This window comes from Andrena cerasifolii, chromosome 6, assembly GCF_050908995.1.
Source record: "Andrena cerasifolii isolate SP2316 chromosome 6, iyAndCera1_principal, whole genome shotgun sequence".
Lineage (NCBI taxonomy): Eukaryota > Metazoa > Arthropoda > Insecta > Hymenoptera > Andrenidae > Andrena > Andrena cerasifolii.
In genome coordinates this window covers 9,711,791-9,736,851 of record NC_135123.1, presented here as the reverse complement: position 1 = coordinate 9,736,851, position 25,061 = coordinate 9,711,791, and the positions used below count along the sequence as shown (strand labels likewise).

At 41.2% G+C, this 25,061-nt stretch overlaps 6 protein-coding genes across 19 annotated transcripts; 2 read left to right on the top strand and 4 right to left on the bottom strand.

The window, feature by feature from the left end:
- Positions 1-1,138: 1,138 nt before the first annotated feature.
- On the bottom strand, positions 1,139-2,380 carry LOC143369924 (uncharacterized). Its single transcript, XM_076814433.1, has 4 exons — positions 2,055-2,380; positions 1,807-1,933; positions 1,558-1,729; positions 1,139-1,477 (listed from the first exon to the last, which is right to left on the bottom strand). The coding sequence occupies exons 1-4, from the start codon at positions 2,160-2,162 to the stop codon at positions 1,264-1,266; spliced, it is 621 nt and encodes a 206-aa protein (XP_076670548.1). The 5' UTR covers positions 2,163-2,380; the 3' UTR covers positions 1,139-1,263.
- Positions 2,381-4,031: 1,651 nt separating this feature from the next.
- Positions 4,032-7,103, bottom strand: Heix (UbiA prenyltransferase domain-containing heix). Of its 3 annotated transcripts, XR_013085527.1 has the most exons (3): positions 6,649-7,103; positions 4,703-6,160; positions 4,032-4,645 (listed from the first exon to the last, which is right to left on the bottom strand). XR_013085527.1 is itself a non-coding variant. In XM_076814425.1 (2 exons), exon 2 carries the CDS (start codon positions 6,145-6,147, stop codon positions 5,149-5,151), a length of 999 nt encoding a protein of 332 aa, XP_076670540.1. In that variant the 5' UTR covers positions 6,148-6,160; positions 6,649-7,103; the 3' UTR covers positions 4,032-5,148. The 3 variants fall into 3 exon arrangements, 2 of the variants coding, with proteins under 2 accessions (XP_076670540.1, XP_076670541.1); XM_076814425.1 differs by having other exon boundaries at positions 4,032-6,160; XM_076814426.1 differs by lacking the exon at positions 6,649-7,103 and adding an exon at positions 6,467-6,619 and having other exon boundaries at positions 4,032-6,160.
- A 403-nt stretch (positions 7,104-7,506) lies between these two features.
- Positions 7,507-13,032, top strand: Mlf (myeloid leukemia factor). 10 transcript variants are annotated; one of them, XM_076814415.1, is made up of 7 exons: positions 7,507-7,804; positions 8,258-8,450; positions 8,525-8,813; positions 8,888-9,029; positions 11,120-11,215; positions 12,015-12,077; positions 12,117-13,032. In XM_076814415.1, exons 1-7 carry the CDS (start codon positions 7,752-7,754, stop codon positions 12,244-12,246), a joined length of 966 nt encoding a protein of 321 aa, XP_076670530.1. In that variant the 5' UTR covers positions 7,507-7,751; the 3' UTR covers positions 12,247-13,032. The 10 variants fall into 10 exon arrangements, 9 of the variants coding, with proteins under 9 accessions (XP_076670530.1, XP_076670529.1, XP_076670534.1 ...); XR_013085526.1 differs by lacking the exons at positions 12,015-12,077; positions 12,117-13,032 and adding exons at positions 11,485-11,686; positions 11,797-11,953 and having other exon boundaries at positions 7,512-7,804; XM_076814421.1 differs by adding an exon at positions 11,687-11,750 and having other exon boundaries at positions 7,512-7,804; positions 12,015-12,158.
- On the bottom strand, positions 12,982-15,132 carry LOC143370071 (uncharacterized). The gene is made up of 5 exons (XM_076814686.1): positions 15,129-15,132; positions 14,865-15,081; positions 14,595-14,784; positions 13,790-14,344; positions 12,982-13,714 (listed from the first exon to the last, which is right to left on the bottom strand). Exons 1-5 carry the CDS (start codon positions 15,130-15,132, stop codon positions 13,535-13,537), a joined length of 1,146 nt encoding a protein of 381 aa, XP_076670801.1. The 3' UTR covers positions 12,982-13,534.
- Positions 15,133-15,367: 235 nt separating this feature from the next.
- On the top strand, positions 15,368-23,578 carry Anchor (integral membrane protein GPR155 homolog anchor). Of its 3 annotated transcripts, none has more exons than XM_076814367.1 (12): positions 15,368-15,621; positions 19,141-19,311; positions 19,389-19,511; positions 19,814-20,103; positions 20,176-20,987; positions 21,064-21,131; positions 21,202-21,348; positions 21,418-21,557; positions 21,629-21,791; positions 21,863-22,031; positions 22,129-22,315; positions 22,539-23,578. In XM_076814367.1, the coding sequence occupies exons 3-12, from the start codon at positions 19,411-19,413 to the stop codon at positions 22,850-22,852; spliced, it is 2,391 nt and encodes a 796-aa protein (XP_076670482.1). In that variant the 5' UTR covers positions 15,368-15,621; positions 19,141-19,311; positions 19,389-19,410; the 3' UTR covers positions 22,853-23,578. The 3 variants fall into 3 exon arrangements, with proteins under 3 accessions (XP_076670482.1, XP_076670481.1, XP_076670480.1); XM_076814366.1 differs by lacking the exon at positions 15,368-15,621 and adding an exon at positions 17,150-17,326; XM_076814365.1 differs by lacking the exon at positions 15,368-15,621 and adding an exon at positions 18,631-18,854.
- On the bottom strand, positions 23,579-24,927 carry Elp5 (Elongator complex protein 5). Its single transcript, XM_076814429.1, has 2 exons — positions 24,561-24,927; positions 23,579-24,455 (listed from the first exon to the last, which is right to left on the bottom strand). The coding sequence occupies exons 1-2, from the start codon at positions 24,619-24,621 to the stop codon at positions 23,647-23,649; spliced, it is 870 nt and encodes a 289-aa protein (XP_076670544.1). The 5' UTR covers positions 24,622-24,927; the 3' UTR covers positions 23,579-23,646.
- Positions 24,928-25,061: the final 134 nt, after the last annotated feature.

Sequence of the window (25,061 nt, the reverse complement as noted above, 5' to 3'; positions counted from 1 at the left end):
TGTTATTGAAGTCTCGTTTTTTAGGTGATAAACCTGCTGCACGCGAGGGAAACAATAATTTGCAGCGATTATGGTCCTTTCTAAAGATGTACATGGTAAATGTATCATGCGTATTATTCGTTCAATAAATTTCATCAGCAAAGATACGTGCAATGTATCTATGTATATAACAATGTGTTATTCGGAACTATTCCATCCAATCGAGTATTCTTCTCTTTTTTTTATGTAATGTGTATTCTGAAAGGGAAAGTTCCTTCTTGGATCTGATACAATGAACTCGTACTGCTTTTTAATTATTATTCTTTCTCGTTAGAAATTCGGGTGCTTGTCTATTTAAAGCTTAAACTCTTTTTGTACTTCCGTTCTCGCAACCTTGAAGATAGTAGATATGCCGCGCTTCAGTGATCATTTACATATCATTCATTAAACGTAAGAGGATTTGTGACATTCCTGAAATTGGAAAGAATGGTACTATTGAATTCTTTAAATCAAGTTTATATTCATTAACTTTGTACAGCTTTTACATCGATCTGATTACGTCAGCTTCCTTCTGCTGCAAGTTGCATTTACAAAATTAGGTTCTCATGCTCACTTTCAGCCATCAATCATCATCGCTGTGGTAATTTATCAATTTTGTATTATGTCCTGGGTCGAAGTATGTAATTCGAAATTCGCGTAATCTCTAACAACTTTCATTGTCACTCAGTGACGGAAAGTATGTATTACCTGTTATATCCTCCTTTTATATATTGTAATCATGGAAGGTTCGATATTTAGTTTGTATCTATGATGCCTTGTAGTTTTGTTACATGGAAAGTGAAACGAGATGTTCAATTATAATCGACAATTAAGTATTGAAAAAAATAAACAAAACAGCCACTGCAATCTCATATTTGTAAATAATTTTAGTTCTCTCATGTATTACTAATGTTTGTAACAACATACTACATAATGTCAATGAAGCTAAAGATAACTCATTTCTTGGAAAATTCTTCGCATCATGTTTGTAAATATCAAGATCAATGTAAAATACTAAAATAAAAGAATTTAACAAACTAAAGTAATTTGGATAAGTAACTAACACTTACTACATACTAGTAATAAACTTCATATTATTTGTAAATTATATATAGAAATATACTATGCGAATAATACTGCTCTCTTTACTATTATCCTTACATAAAACTACGTTCTTTTATAAAATGAGAAATGTAACTGTAAGCACGAAACGTAAGTCGAGTCATCGTCGCAGTCAAATAGAACTCATTGAATGGTATTCAGCTTCCTTCCTCTGCCTACTCCGATCAATCTCAGTTTATCCTTCTCCTGGACAACTTTCCCCCTTCCAATCGCCATTGTGCTGACCACCGACTCCACATCCTCGACCCCGGATTCGTCGTTCACTTCCCTCAGCATAGCTTCCGAGAAGCCACGAGGAGCTCTAAGGTCACCATTCTCGGCGAACTTATTCCTCGCGCTAGAATCATACAGCGACACAATAAAAATACAGACGTAAGAAACTAATTCACATTAGAAGAACAAAAGATGCATTATTACATCGAGTCAACTGTTTCCTTCTGAGTGTCTGCATTATTCTCTGAAACACTTTCGTTGTCCGAGAATATTTTCAGGTCATCGTTTGCCTCCAAATCCCAATTCTCATTATAATCTATTACACTGGAAACCTCAGACTGCAGCGCAAAGTTCGTTGCCCCGCGTTTCCTCGGTTCTACAAAACGCAACGCAATTAATTCCATATTGATGCTAACGAGTTAAAAAGAAAGCAAACAGAAAATTAATAGGAACCTGAATACATTTCTGACTCTAACACATTGCGTGTAGGGCAAGTAATAATATGCTCTTCTAGCTGGCTTTTAAATAAGCGATGAGTGGCATTGTAAGGGCACATGACTTTGTAGTGCTCAGGGTATTTCTATGGCAAAGAATTCACGACTCTTATAAACTCATGCTAAGAGATACACTGGCAAATTGCTGGGTTCTATAATAATACAAAGAAATTGCAGTATTCTCGAGATTCTATCAACATCGATTACCTTTTCACATTTGACAATGTGCTTTTGCAGGCGAGATTTGAAAATCAAATGTTTCTCATCATAGGGACAGATCACAACAGGATCCAATAGTTTCTGACACCTGTACATCTTTCCTCGGGAAATTACAGTTAGTTAAAAAGAGGAAACAAACACCGACTGCGAACTGCTTATTAAGGAACGGAGTTAATATATCGTGGAGCGGTAACTGTGGAACGAGTACGAACGACGAAACGCGTGAAACACAACTCCTGATTGTGTATCTTTATCTCTTTCTAAGTAACATCCCCCTTACTCAGCAACAGGGACGCCAGGCATTTCCCTACGATATTGGAGGGGGAACACCTCGCAGTGGCGGTATACGTGTGTGTGGACACCCGCAACCCTACTCAGGAGCTTACTCCCTCAAAGCCATCCAACAACATGTGCTCCTGTTCTACCGGGAGTTTTTTACCTTCTTTGAACGTAGCCATATTGTAAGAAGTTGCTTTGAACAAGTTTTAATAATTATTTGCTTTTATCTACAAATTTTACAATATAGGTAAGAGGTCATCCTTAAATTATGTGAGGCTTTTTGGGGAGGAAGGGGTCGCGAATTTCTTACGTTTCATCGCGAATATGGTATGAGGAGACAGTCAAACCTTTATAATTTATATTGTAAGATACAACCCACAAATTCTGATTTTTGCCACAAAATTCGGGGTTTTAAATAGCCCACAAGAGTTTCTGGGCCGTCTTTTTCCCACAAAAAGCAAAATTTCGGCCCCGCTACTTCTCTTGCAGGTACAGCGCGAAATTCTATGAATAATTTATGAACATTAGAAAGCCTTCTCTACCTGCGGAACATACCTGTGATTTAAAAAAACCCGCGCGTTCCGACTATCTTTGTCTTCTAAACAGCATGTTCTCTCAGTCTAATCGCCACCTCTTTGCATTATGTATTCCTGGTACCAGGAGCTCCAAAGTATCAAGCTTGCGTAACCAAAGTTGGTGGCACGCCCCCTATCTCCATCTTATCGCAAACCTAGCGCTCTGTCTGTCGCACACTCCACCTATCTTCGTCCTTCTTGCATACATCTCCTCTCTCTCTCTCTCTCGCTCGAATACCTCCACTAGTACTCTGTGATGCTATTCCCTCAGCTGATTTTCTGGTCCTATTCGGAACAGAACGTCGGTATAGTAGGACGCACGAATGCAATAGAACAATTACCACGTGATGAGATAATTAATATGTAATCACCTATTTTTAACCGACTTCAAAAAGGAGGAGGTTATAGATTCGACCCGTATGTATATTTTTTTTATGTTTGTCCCCGTATAACTCCTCAGCATTGGTATGGATCGATTTTGATCTTTTTTTTATTCGCAAAAGGGCGATGCTCCGGTGGTCCCATCCTACACTGCATCAACATTGGCCCAATATTTTGTCAGTTCTGGTTAATAATAAAGACTATTGTCACCTAATTATTATTATTTTATGTACGTACGCGCATACCTCCTCAGCATGCTGTGTCAATAAATATATAAAAATAAAAGGTAAAATAAATTTTTTTTTTAAAAATTAAAACCTTCAAAATAATATAAATGCACTAAAAAGTGAAATAAAATTTTGTCCCTTATTTAATCTACGCCTCTCATATTTTTTAAGTCGGCGCCTCATCATTTGCAGTGTGTAAGTCTGGCGTCGACTTAAAAAATATTAAGTAGAAAAAATTATTTTTTACATTTTAGTGCATTTTTATTATTTTGAAGTCGGTTTTAATTTTTTTTTTTTAATTTTTATTACAGGAAATATGCGTATCAGGCGTTGCTAAAGATTGTTGAGAACCCACATATGCAAACGCGACCCTAAATTTTAATCATTTTCGAGGAAAAATTACAATTGTTTAAAAAGGCAGAGTGCTTTTTCTGTAAATTTATATAATATTGAATTTACGTGGTATAAATAATTACCATGGATAAGAAATAAAAATAAATATGTAAGTCGATAAAAAAAATGATTTATTAACTCAGTGCCATAAAAACACGGTTTTCCTTTCTGCAATTATGTTTTATAAAGATACATCCTTTTCGTTCTTATCGGGACTACACGCTCTACAAATCTTCAATTTACGCTACATGTTTTGTAAGATTAATTCTGCTACATCCTGGAGATGTAAGAAGCAGATCTGTGTCCACTGGTTTTTTTTATTATTATTTAAAAGTACAGTATGCCGTTTCGTACGTAATAAATAAAGTAAAAGTACTGAGATTAGTTTTATAGTTATTATTCTTAAATAGTCTCCTCACACCTGGTTACATCCTGTACTTTTAAAGAAAACAACGATCTAATACAACAACAGGTTTAAGATCGTAGACAGGGGCAAAATCAGTGGTTTGTAACGACAGTCGAAATACAAATTTCTGCACGTATTAGTATATAGATAGATCAATGAAACAGTACTTGGTTAGGCGATTACTGCCACAGCGTGAGAATTTATTGTCTTGCGAATTTATCGATTTATAAAATGTGAAAACTCCAGTATCAAGTTCCGTTATATGTTCACGAGATTACAAAAACTTTTAGGATATGCGTACGGTCTGTATAAATAATGCTACTTAGAACTCTAAATGATGAGATAAATTATACATATACATATATATATATAAACATATTTAAATAATTATATGTTTAAAATTCACGTCTTTCGCACCGATTTTGGCGTAAAAGTATTATGCTCGTTACACACATCCAAGAAATACAAGTATAAATTCAGAATCTAAATGATACAATGGGCTTTATACATATCAAAGATCATCACATTGTTGGATAGTTTTACCAAGAAGTCGATAGTATAATACACCGAGCGGGAAAGAAATTTTGTAATGTACATAACGACGATGCGTGCGCAAAGAAATTTGCGAAGTTACGCCGTTCCTGAAAGCAGGGAGCGGATCTGTATAGCCCGATAACTGCTTAACAAATAATGCATAACAATCCAGGGAGCGATTAAAGTAAAATTTGTTCCAGAGTATGCATTAGATCAGTAATCAGCTGCCCATATAAATCTTAAACAGTCGGCTCTTCTTCCGAACAATCGTACGAGATGTATGTATGTTACAGATAAGGTAGTGGATCCACGAGTAGACAAGCGAGAACGTATAAAATGCCCAGAAACATATTCAGCTTCGCCGTTTGCTTGGGCACGCTCTGGATCATGTGAGGGCTTCGAAATTGCTTTTCTATTTTAAAGGCAGTCGGCAGAGTCACTACTGGTAACAGAAACCAAACGGAATACCTGAGCGCGAGCACCACAAGAGTGATGTATGGTGTAAACAATAAAAAAGCGTACAAAACATGAGACACAGTGTGACCTATTAAAATGGCTAGCGTTACTATCCCCGCTTTCTTGTCACTCTCCAAATCCCGTGTATTGTTGCTATGGAGAATGGCCTCCGTGTTCAGCGCAAGGGGTATAGCATAGTATATCGTACCTAATTCAATGTAACCAGTTTGAGCCATGAACGCGAACAGAACGGAGATTGGGCCGAATATAACTAGGATAAGAACGTCGCCTAACGCGATGTATTTGAACCCTATACCCCCCGTATAAAGGAACGACGAGGATAAGCCGCCGAAGTACACGAGCGCGAGGTGCTCCATCTTCGCGGGGGATATAGTAGTTAACAAAACGAAACCCAAGCATCCTGCGGCGTATAACAGTGCACCCAGCGAGACTAATTCATCTTTAGACAAAAGTTGGTCCACTAATATTCTGTCGTCACTTTTCCGGCTGTCCACGCCCTTTATGTAATCGAAGTAAGTGTTAACTACGTTACCAGCTCCGTGAACAGAGAACACAGTGTACACTGTAAGAACGAAAGATATCCAACTAAAGTTCGCCAAGCCGGTCAATCTGTAAGCGAGCGCAGACCCAAGGAGCGTCGGCATTAGCGAAGCACTTAGCGACCATGGTCGTACAGCCAAGAAGTACGAGGATAACTTCATTAATGGAGAGTTCAACGTCGACGACGTTATGGGCGAACAACTCGCGTTGTTCGACATTGATCTTCCTCCACTTTCCTTGGTAGAGACTCGAATACCATTGGACATCATACTTTATACTATGCTACAAATAAAATGTACAAATCATTACTTCATTGTGCATTCGTAAAAGCTCTAAAGGGTCGGCGAACATGTACTGTCCGCGTAATTTCACGCGCGAAAGTTAGCGAGCTTTAATATGCCAAATCAGCCTGGAACATGTCACTTATGTTTTGGTGGACATTGTCCAGACTTACATAATAGAGAATGAGAACTATTCGCGATGTACTTATTTCTACAAACCACATCGTCAATGAAAATTATATGAAATAGTTAAGAACGGACAAAATTCTGTCCCACTATCTATTTACATCTATGATACGTATCTTACAGAAATTATAATAGTTCACGTATGCGCTTGAAATTTCCCGATACGTTTAGAATTTTACACAGGAGGCCCTCCCGGTTTAAGAAGATTCAGTAGCATGCAATTGTTAGCGTGATTAATTGAACGATCCCGGGAAAGAAACGCGTCTCCCGTTGTAAATACACGTATCAGTGAAATCATCTTACCTACTGCTCGCCCGAAAGGGAGAAAGTTAGGTTAGAATTTTAATCATGATGGAATCTTTCGATTTTTCGAACGAACGTATTTTCACATTAGTTAACATTTGAACTTCGCGTTCGAGGAAGAAATTCGGTTCCTCTTCTTGCATACGTTAAATGTAACGGTGACGTGTTTTCATTAATTTGCACGTGGCGCTCTCTGAAATATTTCCTTTTCTCTTTGCATAGCCAACGACACCGTCAATGATCTTTACTTTCTCGGCAAATAAACAGCAAATTTCTTGTTCCTTCTCATGTAACATTTACGATAGCACGCGACTTTCGAAACATTACACGCGAAACCCAATCATTTACTCTATCCTTTTTACATCGTCTTTATATACTGAATTTCCTGTTACTTTAAAAGTACTGGATAATTAGCTAGTTGGGGTGGTATTAAAAGGTCCTATGTATTCTTTGTAAGAGATTATTGCATTGTATTCTTCATTTACAACGATTTTAAATTTCGTTGAATGACGTTGGAGGAGCTCTGCTCGTATTTGCCCTGCAAGAGATTAAATTCAACCTCTCTTCCATATATGTATCCGTAGGAATCATCTAACACCGTTTAAAAATTATTTGCCCCTGCCGTATGCAACCTGATATACAAACTGCAAAGTGCCACGGACCTCGGACGTGTCATCTACTTAACAGTAAATGATTGCAACATAATTACGCTCATTAAGGAAGCGAACAAGACTGCATTTGTATTGAAAACAATCTAAAGACCTCGTATCCAATACAAACGACGCGTTGGTCGAGCGTAACGGGATTCATGCAAATAGGTCGTAACGTAACACCGAGCGTACGCGCGCGCATGTGTGTGTACACAACTACACAAGCTAGATCCGTTCGCCGTTTTCAGATAGATAAACGGTGGTGGCAGGTAGCGCCAGACGTTCGCTTTACGGTTCCCTGTGTTCCAGAAGTTTCGGGCATAATCCCGAGCGATATTTTCCGCCAGAAGTTCGCACGGTTTCGCTCGGCCGACGTATCCCTACGTTTGCTTCCTGCCCCTATCGATCGAATCTTTCTCCTGACGAACAGCGGCTGATCGACTGTTTTCCAAAATGTCCTTGTTCGGATCAATGATGGGTGATCTGGTTGATGATCCTATTTTCGGGTGAGTGGAGAGGATTTCTTCTCAGCTACTTGTTAACGTACCATTTTGCACGAAACTACTTCCTATCGAACTATCGCGAATCGCCGTAGAGACGTTACTTTGTCGTCCTTATTGCGTGGACTTAAGAAAAAGGTATCCATGCACGACTGGAGCCGCGCGTACCTTTCGCAGGCAACGATCATTGCATTTCGATAGGACGCAGCTCGTGTAAATCGGCAACGTCCCTCGGAGAATAGCTCCCGAGAACGACTTTCGAATATTCGGTCGAAATTATTCAATTCTGATTCTACCACGATTTACGCTTGTTTTGAGTCTTTCGTTTGTTTGACACACTTCATTGGCAACATGATCGATCAAAATTTGCTCACTTAATCGTTTACGACCGAGTTATGGAGGTTCATTCATCAGTGAATGGGTTGTATGGAAGGTTTTATTAGCTCTTTATTATTGTAGGCCCCACATAAGATCCATGACCCACATGAACATGATGAATTCCTTGTTCAACGACCCCTTTGGAATGATGGGTCAAAATGCCATCACAGACGGTAACCACAGGCCCAGAACCCACCAAGATGACCTGCAAATGATGCCATTTGGATTTCCTCCAATGCCATCGTTCAATATGGGCAGACTGTTCCCAGACTTTGTGCGTAATTCTATCTCCTGTTTCGCAAAGCAAATTAAAGGACCCGCCGGGCAATTACGTTCGTTCTGTTTCAGGATAACATGGGACAATCTGGGAACTGTCACTCCTTCACTTCTAGATCCGTGATGACCATGGCCAGTGGTCCTGACGGTCGCCCGCAGGTGTATCAGGAAACTATGTCTACGACAACTGCTCCGGGCGGAGTGAAAGAAACAAAGAAAACAGTGTGCGACTCTCGCACCGGAGTTAAAAAAATGGCTATTGGTCATCACATCGGGGAGAGGGCGCACATTTTAGAGCACGGCCAGAACTTGCATAGCGGCGAACGAGAGGAACATCAAGAATTGATTAATCTCGACGAGGGTAATTATACATTTCGTCTAGAAGTTTCCTTCTATTTCAACCATCAAGGATAATTTGTAAAAACTGTTAAATAGACGACATACCGACTTTCAATAACGAGTGGGAAACACGTACGCGCCGTGCTGTTGGCGTGTATGGCAATTCTCACTATGGTGGTCACGGTCATAGAAATCGTCCGGACCACAGGCAATTGGCTTTACCCGAACCAACTGGAAGGTTAGTTGATCGAACTTATAATTCTATAAAACATTTCGAGAAAGACTCATTCAAGGTAGGGACGATTCTCTGAGAAACATATAAACGAAGAAGATTCTTAAGGAATCCTTTTTTTGGTAAACTTGTCGATTAGAATGACCCTCACGGATTTCGATGACCTTGAAATATATTGTAGGGACCATGATTCTGAACAACTTTCTCCTATACATGTAACCGGCGGTCGACCCTAGTTTCCGAGATATTTGCAAAAATCTTTACTTACAATTGCTGAGCGAGCCGTCGCGTGATAGTTGTAACCGCAGTCTCGTAAAAGTAACCTTGGTACACTTTTCCTCGTGGATTTGAATAGAAATTTTTTTAATCACCTTACCACGGTCGCCTCTCTGTACAGTATTTCTGTTGACTTATTCAAACACAACGCATTCTACTTTCCAGCTTGTCCCGAGTATCAGTATTGGTTGGGGCTAGATTAGTGCGGGGGCCGTGAAGCATGGTAGCGAACCGATGTGTGTTTAACTAAAATATAATTTTTTCACTAGGAAGAGGGTGCTTTCAAGAGCACCTGTTGGGTGTGTGGGGGGTTCCGTCAACATCCCGGCTACGTTCGGCGGCGCCGGCGCCTCCGGATTTTAGGGGACTCTGGTTCTAAAACATAATTCTTTGCAGTCTCATTTTTAGCATCCCCAAACCCACATCGGTTCACTACTAGGGCTGGGACTATTTGTCGAATTTTTCGGTATTCTAATATTCGAATATTTAAGTATTCGAATACTGATGTATTCCAATAGTATGGTGTGAATTATAAATCAAGTTCTTTAGGTTCATTTATTCAAGGTGAAATTTTGTAAGCTAATTTTGACCCACTTCACACCATACTATTCGAATACATCAGTATAATAACATTCGAATACTCAAATATTCGAAGTTTATTCGTCGCATTCGAATATTTGTAAAATATTCGAATAGTCCCAGCCCTATTCGCCCCATGCATTACGCGCCCCCCCCCCCCCACACTAATCTAGCCCCAACCAATACTAATACTCGGGACAAGTTGGAAAGTGGAATGCGTTATGTCGAAATAAGTCAGCAGAAATACTGTACAGAATAGCGATCGTGGTAAGGTGATTAAAAAAAATTCCATTCAAATCCACGAGGAAAAGTTTACCAAGGTTTTTTGCGCATATCTTAGAAAGTAAGGCGGACCGCCGGTTACATGTATAGGAAAAGTTGTTAAGAATCGTGCCCCCTACAACATATCTCAAGGTCATCGAAATCGGTGAGGGTGATGTTAATCGACAAGTTTACCCCTTTTTTTATAAAAAAAAAAATATTAATGCACGTGGCATGCAAAGTATAGTAAGAGATTACACGTATATTCTGATTCGCAGAGTATGATGTAAACGTAGTTATATATTTCCATTGAATGGTGTCGTAGTAAGCCTAGCTTTAGAAGTCTAATGTGTTGCGTGTAATTGATAAGTCGTATGCGATGTAAAGCAACATTACTGATAAATTGAAATTTATCACAGTGTGCATAAGAAGTCAAGGAGGCGAACCAGTAAAAAAAAGTGAACGGAGAGACAGGATCGCATCGTGTTATGCTACTTCTATCTCACTTCGCGCATTCCTTGGCAAAACTTTTGTATCAATCATTAAAATAAAATTACGCATGGCTCGATATATATATTCCCTTCTCTATAGTTTCAATGTAGCATGACTCCGTAGGTGTACTCACGATCGCATCGCAGTATTCTCTATGATACTTACGTTTTTAGTTTTTATTTGTCAGGCATCGTTAAATTGTGTTCCCATGACTCTAGTCCTGTGGACTTGGAATGTTTATCACGGATATTCACTAACATGTACACCGATATGATAATAAATTAGCTGATTCATAGCAAAGCTTGACATTTCATAGTAATGTAAAGTCGTTACAATTATAAGTACAAGAAATGAAAAACAAATGTAAGAATAAATCGTACAATGAGAATCGCTTGATTTTCTTTCTCTTTTTTTTTTTTTTTGTTCAAATTCTACATCTTTTATTTCTGTTTGCATATTATTGATTTGCTTATTATGTGCTTTCATAGCCGATACTCTAATTCTTCACGATGGACACCTTCCTCCAGGCGTAGCTTAAAATTACCAGCTACGTCTAAAACATACAACTCCCCTCGCGCTCTGAGGTAGGTCTTGATTCTTACTGCTTGACGGTTCAGAAGTTGACTTCCAATTAACATTACAAAATATGTCCATGTGTTTCCATGACCAAGTAAACGCAAGAACACGTTCGGGAATAATTAAAACGTACCAAACGACGTAGTGTAATTTGTATGCAATCGTAACGTAGTATATAGCATGTGGTATTTGCGAACAGTAGCAAGGGTATGGGTTCCTCGGTCGCCGCATACTTAATCAGTCAGTACGCGGATTAATTTTGGTTGGAGCTTTTCAGACATTTCAACTGTTAATTGTATCTTACATTGGCGCACATCCTCCATCAATTCGAAAAAGCTTCTCATGCTTTCCAAGACAGAAACGTAAACCCATTTTAAAGAAAGTACTATCCATGGCTGTATTTATCTGAAACTTTATTATGTGATTTATAATGTAGCGAAAGAAAGTGGTATGGAATACACCATTATTGTGTATTACAGGTACAGCCGCAAATATTAATAAAGTAAAAGCATAGTACACAGTGGTGACACTTATGCAACGTAAGTAAGTTGCGCTTCATATTACATTTTATTTGTAATCACATTTGCAGTAATCAGTGTTTTTCTCCTGGATGTGTTTCTAATTACGCTATAATCGGTTTCTTAACGAAGTAACAATTCACTGCCACTTACTACATACTTTAAAAAAAAAATTCTACACATGGACTAATTGGATCGCAACAAGGCAATGTTTTACATGTAAAACAAGATTAACTTCCTCTGAAACGAAACAGACGCGATGTATTTTAAACGTTCCCCGTGTTCGCAGTTCCGATTCATCCGCTCACGTAAAATCCGCCACTGAATCTACAGCGGCAGTAGCAACGGCAACAGCGGCAGCAACAACTGCAACTGCAACTGCAACTGCAACGGCAACGGCAACAGCAACGGCAACGGCAACGGCGACTTCTACAAATCCAATAGGAAATCGAAAACGTGAACATACACCGGATGCTAAGGCTTGCAAAAAGCGTCACGCTGCACCAGATAGTAATATTTAGATCGTCTATTAAAACCTTTTAATCTATGTTCTCTCTGGTAAAACACTGCAAAACTTCGGTGAAGTTTCTTTTGAAGTAGTTTCTTTGTACGCATATATTTCTCATCAGGTTTTTAAAAGGAAGCACGTATTGCACGAACAATTTCCTCGGCGTATTTACCTCACTAATGCCCTTCTTTTAAACTTCATTTTTTAAAAAAAAGTGAACAATTAATACCTGCTTGGAACACGCGTGCGGATCTACCGAAGTTTGGCTGCAGTTACTTTTCCATTTTACGTATAGATTTACTATTTCTTCGAATCTCTGCGGATGACAAAGTATAACTATAGGTAGAGATTCTGCGAGATAACGTATAATAAATCGTACGAAAAGCATGCAAGTAAGAACGCATAAGTATATAATTGTCTTGTCTCTTGGATGCGTAATACAGGTAATATTGTCGGAGGACTGTTATAGCGAATTATGTCTGATGAAACGTTTAGTTTGTAAGCAAACGATAATTAACTGATATGCTCTTAAGTTTTTGTTCCAAGTATTTTACAGTCATATAAGTTATTTATGTTTAGATCAAGTTCAAACAATGGTTCACGTTTAGTTGCATCCGCTCTTATTATTTTTGCTCGGTACAAAGTGTATTTAAGTGCAGAAATTTGTTCGAAGGAATATTCAACAATGCCAAATATAATAGAAGAAGATATTTTGGCTAGTGTATTTATCAATAAATGGACAACAATGTAATAATCCTTGTCATTCTTTATTCGAATAAAAATGATAGATTTAGTATAACTCAGGCCTTGTTTCTTTACGCTAAAGCAGAAAGATTGAATATAAACCATCCCTAATAGCAGAATTTTCACCGATGATAATCCTACGTAAGCGAGAAACTAATTCAGCCTTATCTGGCACTGTTCCAATGAAAACAACCAATTCCCAAACACCCTCGAGCCTTTATTCGACCCTAAAAGTCTATATGTAAACAGTAATAAAGGGTTTATAGATAGCATAAATCGAATACTAAAAGAATAGATTACCAGAAATCATAAGCGACTGTTAATATTTTCATTGAATCAGTTTCACAGTATTGCGCAAAATACGATATACTTTTATTAAGATCCCTCTGAAAAATATCGAAGCTCTCATGACGTAACAAGAGTAAAATTAATTTTTATAATTCATAGTAAAGTATTAACATGGTGGTCAACAGAAGGAGGAAAAAGTAAGAGGAAAGCCGGCAAAAGTAATGACATGTTACATTCTGTTTGTACCACACATGGTGGATCGATGTCTGTTAGTTGTCCTCCGCTAAAGTGTTGATCCTTGCGTTGATGGCCAGAAGTTGGGCCAGAAAGGCTGGATCGCTCATGACCCTGGCTAGCGCAGAAAGTAAATCCTCTAACGTCTCTTGCGACAGACACAACTGTCGTGCACATTCAGCGATGATTTGTTCTTCCTCCGCATCAGGACTTATCTGAAATAGTTTCACAATCAACGACCATGGCATGGATGTTAAAATTCACGTTCCCGCTTGAAAAATCTTTCTTACCATCGGTGAACTGCGGAATTTACTGAACGCCATCTTGACTCGTTTCTTGCCGTTGCTGGTCTGATAAAAAATGGTAAACGTTTGTGCATTGTTCATGTCCAGCACAACGGGGAAATATATGCCAGCCGTGACGTGACCCTTGGTGTCTCTCGCGAGAAGGCTTCTGAAGTTGTAAACCAAATTTCTACGCTCCGTAACATCGATGGCAGTCAAATACGGTCTTGCCACGTATATAAGAGCAACTTGTATTCTCTCCAAGGCACCAGGTCGAGTTTTCCTCTCATGCCATTCGACGTAATCCGGATCGCTGGCACACAGAAAGTAGTTGTACTCTTTCTTGCAATCCGGCTCGTCGGACTGAACGAACCAACCCGTATGCGGGTATGATTTATCTTCCATCACCGTGATAACTCTGGCTACGTGATATCCCGGATCAAGGAGCATGACTCCTTTACGTCCGCCAATTTCAATCTTCAGGCACACCAGTACATGCTCCTTCTCCCCGCTGTCCGCAGCGGGTGGTCCACCGACGTAGCTGTCGACATCGCCGATCGTCTACACAAATGCGAAACATCTGTTAGAGACTGTTGGATAAAGTGAAACGAATATTTAAACCAGGCCTGTCCAGGGATTTGCTTCGCTCTTAAAGGCACCGAGTCTGGCCCTTCGCATCCCTCAAGATCAAAAAGGCCCAATGGTGGGGCAGCACAACCATCGATTTTGCCTTCGCTCGCAACCACCCACGGTTGCCCTTCGAAGGCAAGAGCAAAAGTTGGACGGGCCTGAACTAAACGTAGAGGCTCACCTCCTCACAGGACACCAAATAGAGGCCACTTGCTATACCAGGAAATCTTTTGTTCAAGCCCCTTAACCGATGCAATAACTCGAATCCCAAACCCACGCATGTATGATGTCCCTGTGTAATGAGCGGTTGATATTTGCTGTAGAATCTGTCCAATATGCATTCACCACTTGTAACATAGTCCTTGTAGAATCTGTTTGAACCAGAACATATTTAACCAACCTACTCGTGCAAAATTATTTGTACAAGAGAAGCATCCTAACCGGCGCTTACCTAAGGAAATTGCCAATGGTATCGTAGCAATGTTCGCGCAGTAAGCGCTGCGTTTCTAGTTCAACGCTGCCTGCTAGTTCCTCATACTGTTCGACCGACTGTACGGTCAGGGCTGGTGACTCGTAATGGGCCCAGACTGGCAGGGGTAGCGGCACACCCCTGATCCAGGGCCCGCGTGCCTGCCCCTGTGGCTGGCACCATATTTCTGCCGTCTCGAGTCAACTTGGCCATTCGCTTCCCCAACGGCCAACCGTTGGCACGAACCCATGCTCATCCCTGCAGCTGCTTATTGGCTCCACAGGGCTCTCTCCGTGTTTTATGATCTTCTCTCGCTCTGCAAAGGAAGTGTCGTTTAATTACTTCAAGCCTATAGGCAAGTATGATCTTATCTTTCGCGATAGATATAACTCCGCGCGTTCGCGATCAGCGATCGGCTGAACCTTGATACGAGAAAGTGTAACGTTCGGTACTCTTATCATTGAGTGAAGCTAATCAGCACTCTGGACGTGCGAGCAAGTGGAAATCCTACGCGCTCAGGCGGTCGACGCGTTAACTCCCATTCTCAACCGACCGCTGCCCCAATCATTCGATCTATTTACCGTGAGTCCACTGCTATTTAAGGACACGAATCAACACGGTGCCGTATGATAAAATCTGCGAGATAAGCGCCGTGAAACGGATCGGTTTCGTCGCTGGCTTGGTGTCCAACATGGCGACGGAATACGCGTGGTGAATCAATACACGACCAAATAGATAGGTATGTAGCATGCCACGTGTCTACTACGACCTTCGTCACATAGTCTTACCGTTCGCGCTAATGCACTATACTTCGCATGGCAATTCGATCAAAAGAAACCATTGACGCGCTGGGCACGCGTTAGAACACCGTCCGATCACCAACTCGCTCGGTTTCCGCTGTTTCACGCCCTTTAAACCGATTCACAACAAATAACCCTTCGAGTCGAATAGAATTATACAAGAGGTAAATAAAATTGGGGAGAAAAGTGTAAAATCTCCTCGTTATTGCAGAGCAAAAAATAAACTCGAGGCTTCGCAAGGTGCCGATAAAGCGCAAGACGTTTCTATGTTTACATTCGATTCGCGTGCCTGTTATTCCAGCTCTGCGAAACGACGTTCCTCCCCGTCATGAGATTCTATGCCAGTTGTTCGTTACGTCATCGGGCGTACTGACTCAACGCTAAAATATGCGGCTGTTGAAAAGTGAAGGGTATTTCCCTCGTGAATCAGGCGTACAAGATGTTCGTAGACGCAGTGGGATTAAAATCATTCGAAACCGTCGAAAAATCCTAATTTTTTTCAACCGCGAGCGAAGGGAGCTCACCTCCCACTCGACTTGCAAAAAGACGCGCAATAAAGAAGCGAAACAGATGTGCAGACTTACCCATACAATGAGCGCACCAAACAAACAAAAACTTTCTCTCCTCCAGAAGATTGGAACAATTCACACGTCCGAAGTCCAAAGCAGAACTGGGTGGTGGAAGGCGAGCGGTAGATTATATACCTTCCCGTCTCTCTATCTGCCCCCTCCAGTCCTCTGCCCATTGGTCACTGGTAGTTCGCCCACGTGATCGCCACCCTCATGCAAAGTTTAGAAGAGGCAGCTCGCGCGAACCCTCCTTCTTTGTAAACAAACCAAGAAACTTGCTTCTTTTTTCCATGTCCGACGCTACGTGTATCGCGGCTACGCACACTTCCTCGCTTTGCATACATCCGGCGATTCTTTTAACGCGCGATAGCCGCCGTTTTCGTAAACACGCCATTAGAATGCTGCGCGGAGCGGAAATCGTTAGGCTTTAATGAACGCTCTAGGATGGAAAACGGTCGCGTAATATGATGCAAGATTGAAATGCATGCGGAGGCATGCTCGTGTGGGACGCGATTGGTCGAAGGCAATCGCGCCTCTAGAAATTGTACCGTTTCCCAGCTGTTCGACTATCGAAGCCTTCCGACAGCTGGGCTTAGCATCGCCAGGATCACGTGACGACGTCTAATGACCACGTGTTCCTGGAACACTAACGTGATTAGCAGGATTTCCGAGGGAAGCCTGGGTGCATTAATTAGGGTTCAAACTCCTTTTACGAGTACATAGTATTCTTTATCCTGACACATACAATCGCGAGGCGAGCGATTGTAAAGTGAATCAGTGACGTCACGGGTAAACTTGAGACAGTCACGTTGTTGTTGGTATCTACTCACAACGCGCGCGCGCGTGCATGGATTAGCACAGCAATACGTTAAATACCGTCTGGCTATCAGCCACGTGATAATAATGTGATACGATACGTGCTCCGATTAGAACGGACTTACGACGCAATAATATTTATTCGGGCAAGTTGGATGTAAACCAACAGTAATTAACAGAATTTGGCCAACGTCGGTTTAAATAGCCAGTGATGATAAAATCGAGTAGACTTGCTCGTTACTTTGACATATACAAGGTGGTAAGACACAAAGTAAATGCGCTCCAGCAGTTTTCGCGTTATCAATGAATCATTGGTTTCCTTGAATCCCCGTGACGGGGAAAAGAAGCTCGTAATAGAATGATTCTGTACGTGACGCATTCTGGAAGGCCAATACTTCGTGTAATTCTCTCGAGGAATTTCCGTTAACCTTAGAGTCGACAGCGATCAAAAGGTAGATCGATTGAAAAGTGTTTGTCGAGAACGTTTCTCTTTGCACAGTTGCGCAAGGTGCAATAACTTATGATTCATGGAGGTCAATGGCGTAGATATATTGTATCAGTCGCTATACATATATTACACTGTCGCGCAACGCGTTCGTGTAAACACACACAGACGTATGCGTGCGAATGCCGTGCGCAGTTGTAGGTTAACACTGGCCTTGGAATGGCTTTATTAATTAAATTTCTTGAGAAACTTGTTAGATTAATCGTTATCTAGAGAAAGATTGAGATATACCGAGAGAAAGATTGAGATATACCGAGAGAAAGATTGAGATATATCGAGAGATATGATTTATCGATGCAGGCGATATTTTTCAAGACCCTCGGTCGATACGCAGGAAGCGATAATTTTCAAGATCATCGATCGATACGTGAACGCAGGAAGCGATAATTTTCCACCTTTTATTAAACGGACGTTAACAGATCTGTAAACATTTGTTTCCGTGAAAAATATTTGTTATTCCTTTTGCGCGAGTACAAAGTTTACCGCGAGAGTAATTTGCCGATAGATTTCGTCATTAACGATAACCTATCATCAATCATCTTTAAGATGACATCTTACACTGTTGCGACTTATTAACTTTACCTCCGCATTGACGCGAGAGCGATTCTTTTGTCGCGTCGACAGCTCTTTTTCACAGAATCGCGATCTTATCGATGTCCCATGCGCAGTAAAATTTTCTAGACCAACAAGGTGCAACAATTGCGGCATACGCGTATATGCAACAGTAGGAGAAACGCGAGTACTTCAGTTTTTTTATTGATTAGATGGAATATGATACGTATCGCGGACTCTTCCATGTTTATGTAAACTAAACGTGACCTTGCGGTCGAGTTAATGGGCTCATGTTTCTCGATACTCGCGCAAACAAATTTCAATTGATCGAATTCATATTTGAAAATCTATGCATCGACCATCGATTTGAATAGCCATTGAACAGGCCGAGTCTAAAAGAAGCTAAAATATACCCGGGGTTATTAAATATCTATTTTTCCGTGCGACGAATTTAATATTTTATATCTTTCACCGTGGGATTCGAAGTTATCGCATTTCCGTGAAGCAAGTGCGATGTCTCGTTCCGCGGCATGTGACTGGAACGGACCAATCCCGTGACTCTGCCGAGGATTATCGATATTCGCAAGCATCTGGTTGAGATTGAAAATTTCCTGCACACGTAACGCGTGCAGTGTATCGCGGCTGTTTCGTCGATATGAGCTTGTTTAAGGGATTTGCCGGGAAGTAATCGATACCGATATCCTTCGCGGTCCCTGCGACCGGAACATTGGTAATTTCTCGCTGCGTACTTTTCTCGATTTCAATCGCGAGCAGAAGACGCGACACACGTCAGCATGTTTGTCACTTCTGCGGTACTCGGCGATAAGTGAAAGTACTCGCGCGCGCGTTGCACAATGTTTATCGTCATGCTGGAAACTAATTGTGCACGTAACCCCTTGACGACTGACAATGACGCACTTATCGCTACATTTTAATGTCCAGGAGCGTAATTTATTTAACGGAAACATATGCCAGCTGTCTCACTAAACGACACGCTTCACTTCTTCAAATTGCAGGCCACACGAAAGCAGGGAAGTCGATTCTATCGAGGATGAAGTTGACATGAAGTCAACGTCGTACGATGTTCCGTACAAACGTCCATATTGGGGCGACAAGGACATTGTATTAGAAAGATGACGATGTGTATGCTCTGAACAATTATATAATTGTATACACATCCTAGAGAAGTAATGAATAGGGTTCTAACTCGGATTACACCGTAAGTGGACACCTCGGTAGTACACGTGCTGTTTTACGTTTCCAGGAATTAAAGGATATTGTTAATCATGCCTCTCTCGGGAGAGACGCATCTCGTAGCGATGGAAGTCGAACCTATGGATAACTTGTATCTCGCACTGACGCAGTGCTTCGCTATTATATTATGCGGGTAAGGCTTCTACGACTGTTCGGGACTTTAACTCGGCGTTGGTAACATGGGGAAATGTAACAAGAGTAGTAAGGTGGGGTCCCACAGGCCCCGCAATTAATTTAGCGTATTATAGAAATCCATATCTTTAATTAAATTCTTAATACCCAAAAATACTTAACTAATTAAATATCTTTAATTTTCAACAAAAGTATAATTCCTAAATAGCTTATATAATGAACAAACTAACACTCTGTGAGATCCCACCTGACCAACGCTGGGTTAATTCTCATGGTACGAGTTCAGAACAATCTGCATTTCAGGTACATCGCGGGAAGGTTCAATGTCATCACAAAGACAGAAGCAAATGGTCTGAATACCTTTGTGGGAACATTTGCTCTGCCTTCTTTAATCTTCATGTCCCTAGCTAAGCTCGACTTCACTCTAGTGAACTGGAAATTCCTACTCGCTGTCTTGCTAGCTAAAAGTTGCGTGTTCTTTGTCGTGCTAGGCGTATCTCTAGTCATTAAGAAACAGTCTAATCCAGGTTGCGCCGCGCTGTTCGCTATATTCACTACTCAGAGCAACGACTTCGCCATTGGATACCCTATGAGTACGTAGAGAAGAAACCATTCTCTGTGTTAACATTCAAAACCGCATTACATTTAACGATGTACATTTACAGTTGACGCGTTGTATGGAAAAACGCACCCCGAGTACGCTGCATATCTGTATTTAATGGCACCTATATCGCTGGCGATTCTAAATCCGATTGGCTTTGTGCTATTAGAGATCGGCAAACGTAGTACTGAGAATCATAGGAGCTACGGAAATATGGTTTACTCCATCATAAAAGGAATCGCATTAAACCCAGTGCTTTTTATGACCTTGCTCGGTATCGTGGGGAACCTAGTTTTCAGTCACATAGTACCGAATGTGCTTGCTACTGTCCTAGAGGTATTTGGGAACGCGTTCTCGGCCAGTGCCCTCTTTCTGCTAGGCTTAATGATGGTTGGAAAGGTGCACAAATTGAAGGGCACGGCCCTTGTTATACCAGGCATATTGATATCCGTCAAACTATTCGTGCTTCCATTGGTAATAAGAGAGTCTATTATTCTCTTAAACGCTGGAGAGAATGCCACGGACACACAAGATTTGAGTACATATGGGTTCCTGTATGGTACTATTCCAACAGCGCCAGCCTTGTTCATTTTCACACTGCGATACAACCTTGAAATCGACTTAATTGCGTCAGCGATGGTTGCCTGTACATTCTTATCTGCTCCACTTATGTTTGTGTCAGCAAAATTAATCAATGCAGTTTCTGCTGGAATTACCCCAACGAATTACACGCACCAGCTAAATGTCTTTTCCTTCGATGTGAGTATCGCTTCGACGGCAGTTTGCGTGTGGCTGATTATCTGTTTCGTTGGATTGGGGAGAAAGAAATACAAATGTGTCACTCACCGGTGTACATTATGCATTATAATCGCACAGGTGCGTATTGGCTCGTTTTAATGAGTAGCTTGCGTAGAACGCAGTTCAGATTCTTACGCGGTAAATGCGGTTTCAGTTAGCCACAGCCGTGGGTGTGATTATTTGGACCAAACTCGAGTCACACAACACTAGATCAATATTATGGTAATAGGTGCTACTTTCTGCTATCCCTTTCATTCGCTTCTTGTGTTACTTTAACTGCTATTCACTACAGGTATATCCAGTTTATTTTAATCACCACGGGAGTGTACGCAAGTCGCATGTGGACGATGGCAATAGCAGCTACTTTGTTGTATTTAAGCTCCCGCTCCGTGAACTTTGTCAAGAGTATGCAGCAGTGGTTCTTTCCTGTTGGATGGGGGTATGATAAGAAACAATACTCCGCCATTCAATTAACACGATGGAATAATAACAAATTATGCATTTACAGAGTTCCACTTTTAATAGCGATAATACTATGCTGCACAATAGCTCCAAAGGAGTCTGACCTTGATTTCGCCAATCCAAACTTCCAGCTCGGTAGAAGCGAAGCTGCGACTTCTACTTTTGTGTTGATATTTTGTTTTATCGGTAAGTTCGCAATGTGTACACGCGAGATTAATATGCTACAGAAGTTTCCTCATATTGTATATGTTTTGCAGTGACACTGGGTTGTTTGGTCTTGCAACAGAGATACCAGCGTCGACGTATGTCCTCATCTTATAATAATTTAACTGATAACGCGGAGAATCCTGCCGATGACAGGGTCGAACGACGCGTGGTAGATGTCGAGGACCTGGTTTCCCCTACCTCTCGTACACCGATGTAAGTGAATCGCATGAAGAATTAGCAGATACCGCAACTGTATCCTTAAAAATGTTAGCCGTCGTTTACAGTATCGGCTGCGAATATTCGGATGATTGTCCGAACGGAGTGTGCAGAAGCACCGATAACGAGATTGACGACTGCGATCTGTACGCAGATAACGAGAGGAACGCGGCGGATGATCCGCAAACGCTTAGACATCTCGTGTTCCTTATTCTACTTCTCTGCTCTATGTTCATTGTGAGTGACCGACAGAAATTTTCCGCTAGCGTTCTGCGCATTTACCAACCCAGAAGATATTGCCAAGTCACGAATTAATCAATATTATACAACGCAGGGCTTATCTATATCAATTGGAACACTATTTATGGAGCAATTGACTGGGGTTTACGCGGAACTGGCATTCTTGGACGTTGCTCTAAACTTTGGCCAGTCGTTAATCGCATTTGCTATCTTTGGCTTGGATCCTGGTCTCGGGAAGCTAGGATGCTGGTTGCGAAAAGTCTGCCGCGAATGGCGCGCCGGTAAAATCACTCTTTAAGCCGGGAATCCACCGGGAAGCTAAGCTATGCCATGCTACGTTTTAAAAAAATTAGCTTCGATACATTCTTATGGAACAGTTTCCATCAAAAGCTACCTTAAAACATTGCATCGCATAGCATAGCTTTCCGGTGGATTCCCGGCTTTACATGTTCTTCCGATTCCCTAAAGATTTAATATCGCCTGACATCCGTTTACTGTTTGCAGGTAAAGAATTGCAGCTTCCCCCCGAAGAAGAGTTGAGCCTAGAAGTGAAGGCTATTCGGGATCAATTTAATCGTTGCCACTTAGACGAATGCCGCGCTCGTATAGCCATTTGCCGCAGGCGCTTGTTAAGGGTATACAAAGGAGCTTTCACTGGAACTGATTTAGTTGATTGGCTACTCGAATCTAACGTCGCGCGAACTAGGGACGAAGCAGTTAGATATGGTCGTAGCTTGTTAGAAAGTAGAGTGTTACAGCACATTGACGGCACTCAACATTTCCTCGATCAAAGTATACTTTACACTTTCAACGCCTAACGAATGCGTGCGTCCAACAAATTTCCATAAAGTTAAGGATCGTTTTTATAGCTTTTTCTCTGTTTTTATGAACTTTTTAAATGTTATTTATTGTCTACGATGTTACGAAGTGGAACATCGCAGTTAGGATCGAAGCGAAACAATTATTTTTCTAAGGTAGCAAATTTCTCTTTCAAAGTTTACACGTCATAATAGATTTCTATGTACATATAATTTATTCTGACAATGTTAGCTATGAAATTATTTACTCGTTTGGAATCTCTTGCGAGGAGACTTCCATGCTCGTGGCTGTGCTTTCCCTTGTCACCTACGATAATTGTATGCCGACACATATATTTTATTATACAAGCAGAAGTCTCGGAAGAACTCGATATAGTGAGAATTCAGCAAATGCCAAAGATGAATATTAGCGTTTAATGTTAATACTAATTTTCAAGGCTAGTATTGTGCACAGTATTGAACTTTCTTTGCGAGAATAGCTATTTTAGGACGTCTCTACTGTTTTTTACAGTGTTGTATTAGACTTAATCGCTGGTTTAACATCGAGAGATAATTTTCCGCTATTATTATCATTTTCAGGAACAGTGCATTAAATTCGTATGTGTTAAACGTTCTACGAACAAACTTTGTATTCGGTGATTTTACTGTGGTAAAGAAATATATATTCCTACACGAACTTCAATAAATACAGATTAATTTTGCCTAAGACAACATTACGAATATAAATGCATTCGAGTAGTGATTTAATATCCCACATCGCCAGACCACAAATCCTTCCTTAATAAATCTGAAAATTAAAAACATAGATCATCGTCCGGATCCTCCTCATCTATATCATCTACGTCCTCCGGTTGATAATGAATCTTAGATGTGTTAGTTCCGTTTGCGTTAATCGTGTATGGTAGCACAATTTCTTGCCTCTGCTTCATTTCGCTTTCATTCATTTCTATCCTGAACGAAGACACGATCTTTTGTTTGTGAACTTCGCACACCGAATTTGGCTTTCTGCTTTGCGTTTCAATTTTCTCTGACTGAAGCTCGTAAGACGTGCTATCCTGAGTGACCAGTTCACGTTGCCTCAAAATTGAACCTCCCACTTTACGATGCACAAACTCGACTGTGTAATTAAAATTATTACTCTTCCTTGCTCCCAAAAACTGCTCTATTTTCACATACGTACTCCCTAACGTCTCTATGCACTGTATTTTATTCTCCGCAAAGTCTCTTCTGTAAACGCAGATCAACTGTGGCACCTGTCTGCTCAGTTTCTCTAAGAACCACAAAGCTTTCGAGAGACCGACGAATAGGATCAACGAGGTCAAGCAGTCGACGATGACTGTGGACTTTACTTTCGTAACTTTTAGAATATGCTCGAGAGTGTCAAAGTCCTTCTCTCGAATGGCATTTATATCGATCGTGTTTATGTCAACCGTGTAGTAATCCGAGATAGTCACGTTACTTGACAAGAAGGGTTCGGGCTCGTTTTGGTACACAGACTTTGGATCGGAGAAGGATAACAAATCGAATGTACGACTAGGTACCTCGACCTTCCACATTTGTATCCATCCGGCAATTAACTGTCTCGCGAATATCGCGTCTACTCCTGAAATACATTATCCATTATCATACGCTCAAATACCGTCCTTATTTCTAACGTTAAATAACATTCGCCCCTGCCCCACATTCCGCGAGCGTAACGTTACCACACCTTCGTCAAGGACGATCAGCTTCGTGCCCTCCAACAAAGGCAGTGTTTTTATAGACGTCATCGTGTTGACGGTAACCAAGCGTGTCACGAATAGAATCAACTATTGAATCAACAACAAATAACACGCAGTCGATACGCGTACGTATGCGTCCGCGGTTCGTCGCGCGGGACACCTCTCAGCACAGCCCCCGAATATAATACATTTCAGCCTCCAATCTCGCGTTTAAGCGACTCATTCATTTACGATAATTAAGATATCGAACTTAAAAACAAGCGTCTCGTAACCCTAAACCCAACCAAAATTCCAGTTCGTACCGCGTGGCCCCCCAAGTGCGCCCCCACTATCGCGAATAACCACGAACGACACGCGGCGACACAGATTGGTTTCGTTTTCGCGCCACGCAGATAGTTCGCGCGTACGCCGGCGAGGTACGAGGTCCGACGGCTGCCGAGGTAGCGGTTCGGGCTGAGCTCCGGGAGGTGTCGTGGCGCTCGAGCCGA

Bases quoted from the DNA above. Each gene is read 5' to 3' on its own strand.
- LOC143369924 (XM_076814433.1), bottom strand. From the start codon at position 2,162: ATGTACAGGTGTCAGAAACTATTGGATCCTGTTGTGATCTGTCCCTAT. The intron at 1,934-2,054 runs GTAATCGATGTT...TCTTTGCCATAG, and splicing joins ACATTGTCAAATGTGAAAAG to AAATACCCTGAGCACTACAA. The intron at 1,478-1,557 runs GTAATAATGCAT...GTATGATTCTAG, and splicing joins AAGGAAACAGTTGACTCGAT to CGCGAGGAATAAGTTCGCCG.
- Heix (XM_076814425.1), bottom strand. From the start codon at position 6,147: ATGATGTCCAATGGTATTCGAGTCTCTACCAAGGAAAGTGGAGGAAGA.
- Mlf (XM_076814414.1), top strand. From the start codon at position 7,752: ATGTCCTTGTTCGGATCAATGATGGGTGATCTGGTTGATGATCCTATT. The intron at 8,814-8,887 runs GTAATTATACAT...ACTGTTAAATAG, and splicing joins ATTGATTAATCTCGACGAGG to ACGACATACCGACTTTCAAT. The intron at 11,216-12,014 runs GTAGGTCTTGAT...CCGTGTTCGCAG, and splicing joins AACTCCCCTCGCGCTCTGAG to TTCCGATTCATCCGCTCACG.
- LOC143370071 (XM_076814686.1), bottom strand. The intron at 14,785-14,864 runs GTAAGCGCCGGT...TGGTTCAAACAG, and splicing joins ACCATTGGCAATTTCCTTAG to ATTCTACAAGGACTATGTTA. The intron at 14,345-14,594 runs GTGAGCCTCTAC...GCATTTGTGTAG, and splicing joins ATTTGGTGTCCTGTGAGGAG to ACGATCGGCGATGTCGACAG.
- Anchor (XM_076814367.1), top strand. From the start codon at position 19,411: ATGCCTCTCTCGGGAGAGACGCATCTCGTAGCGATGGAAGTCGAACCT. The intron at 21,792-21,862 runs GTAAGTGAATCG...CGTCGTTTACAG, and splicing joins CCTACCTCTCGTACACCGAT to TATCGGCTGCGAATATTCGG. The intron at 22,316-22,538 runs GTAAAATCACTC...TACTGTTTGCAG, and splicing joins CTGCCGCGAATGGCGCGCCG to GTAAAGAATTGCAGCTTCCC.
- Elp5 (XM_076814429.1), bottom strand. From the start codon at position 24,621: ATGACGTCTATAAAAACACTGCCTTTGTTGGAGGGCACGAAGCTGATC. The intron at 24,456-24,560 runs GTGTGGTAACGT...AATGTATTTCAG, and splicing joins GCTGATCGTCCTTGACGAAG to GAGTAGACGCGATATTCGCG.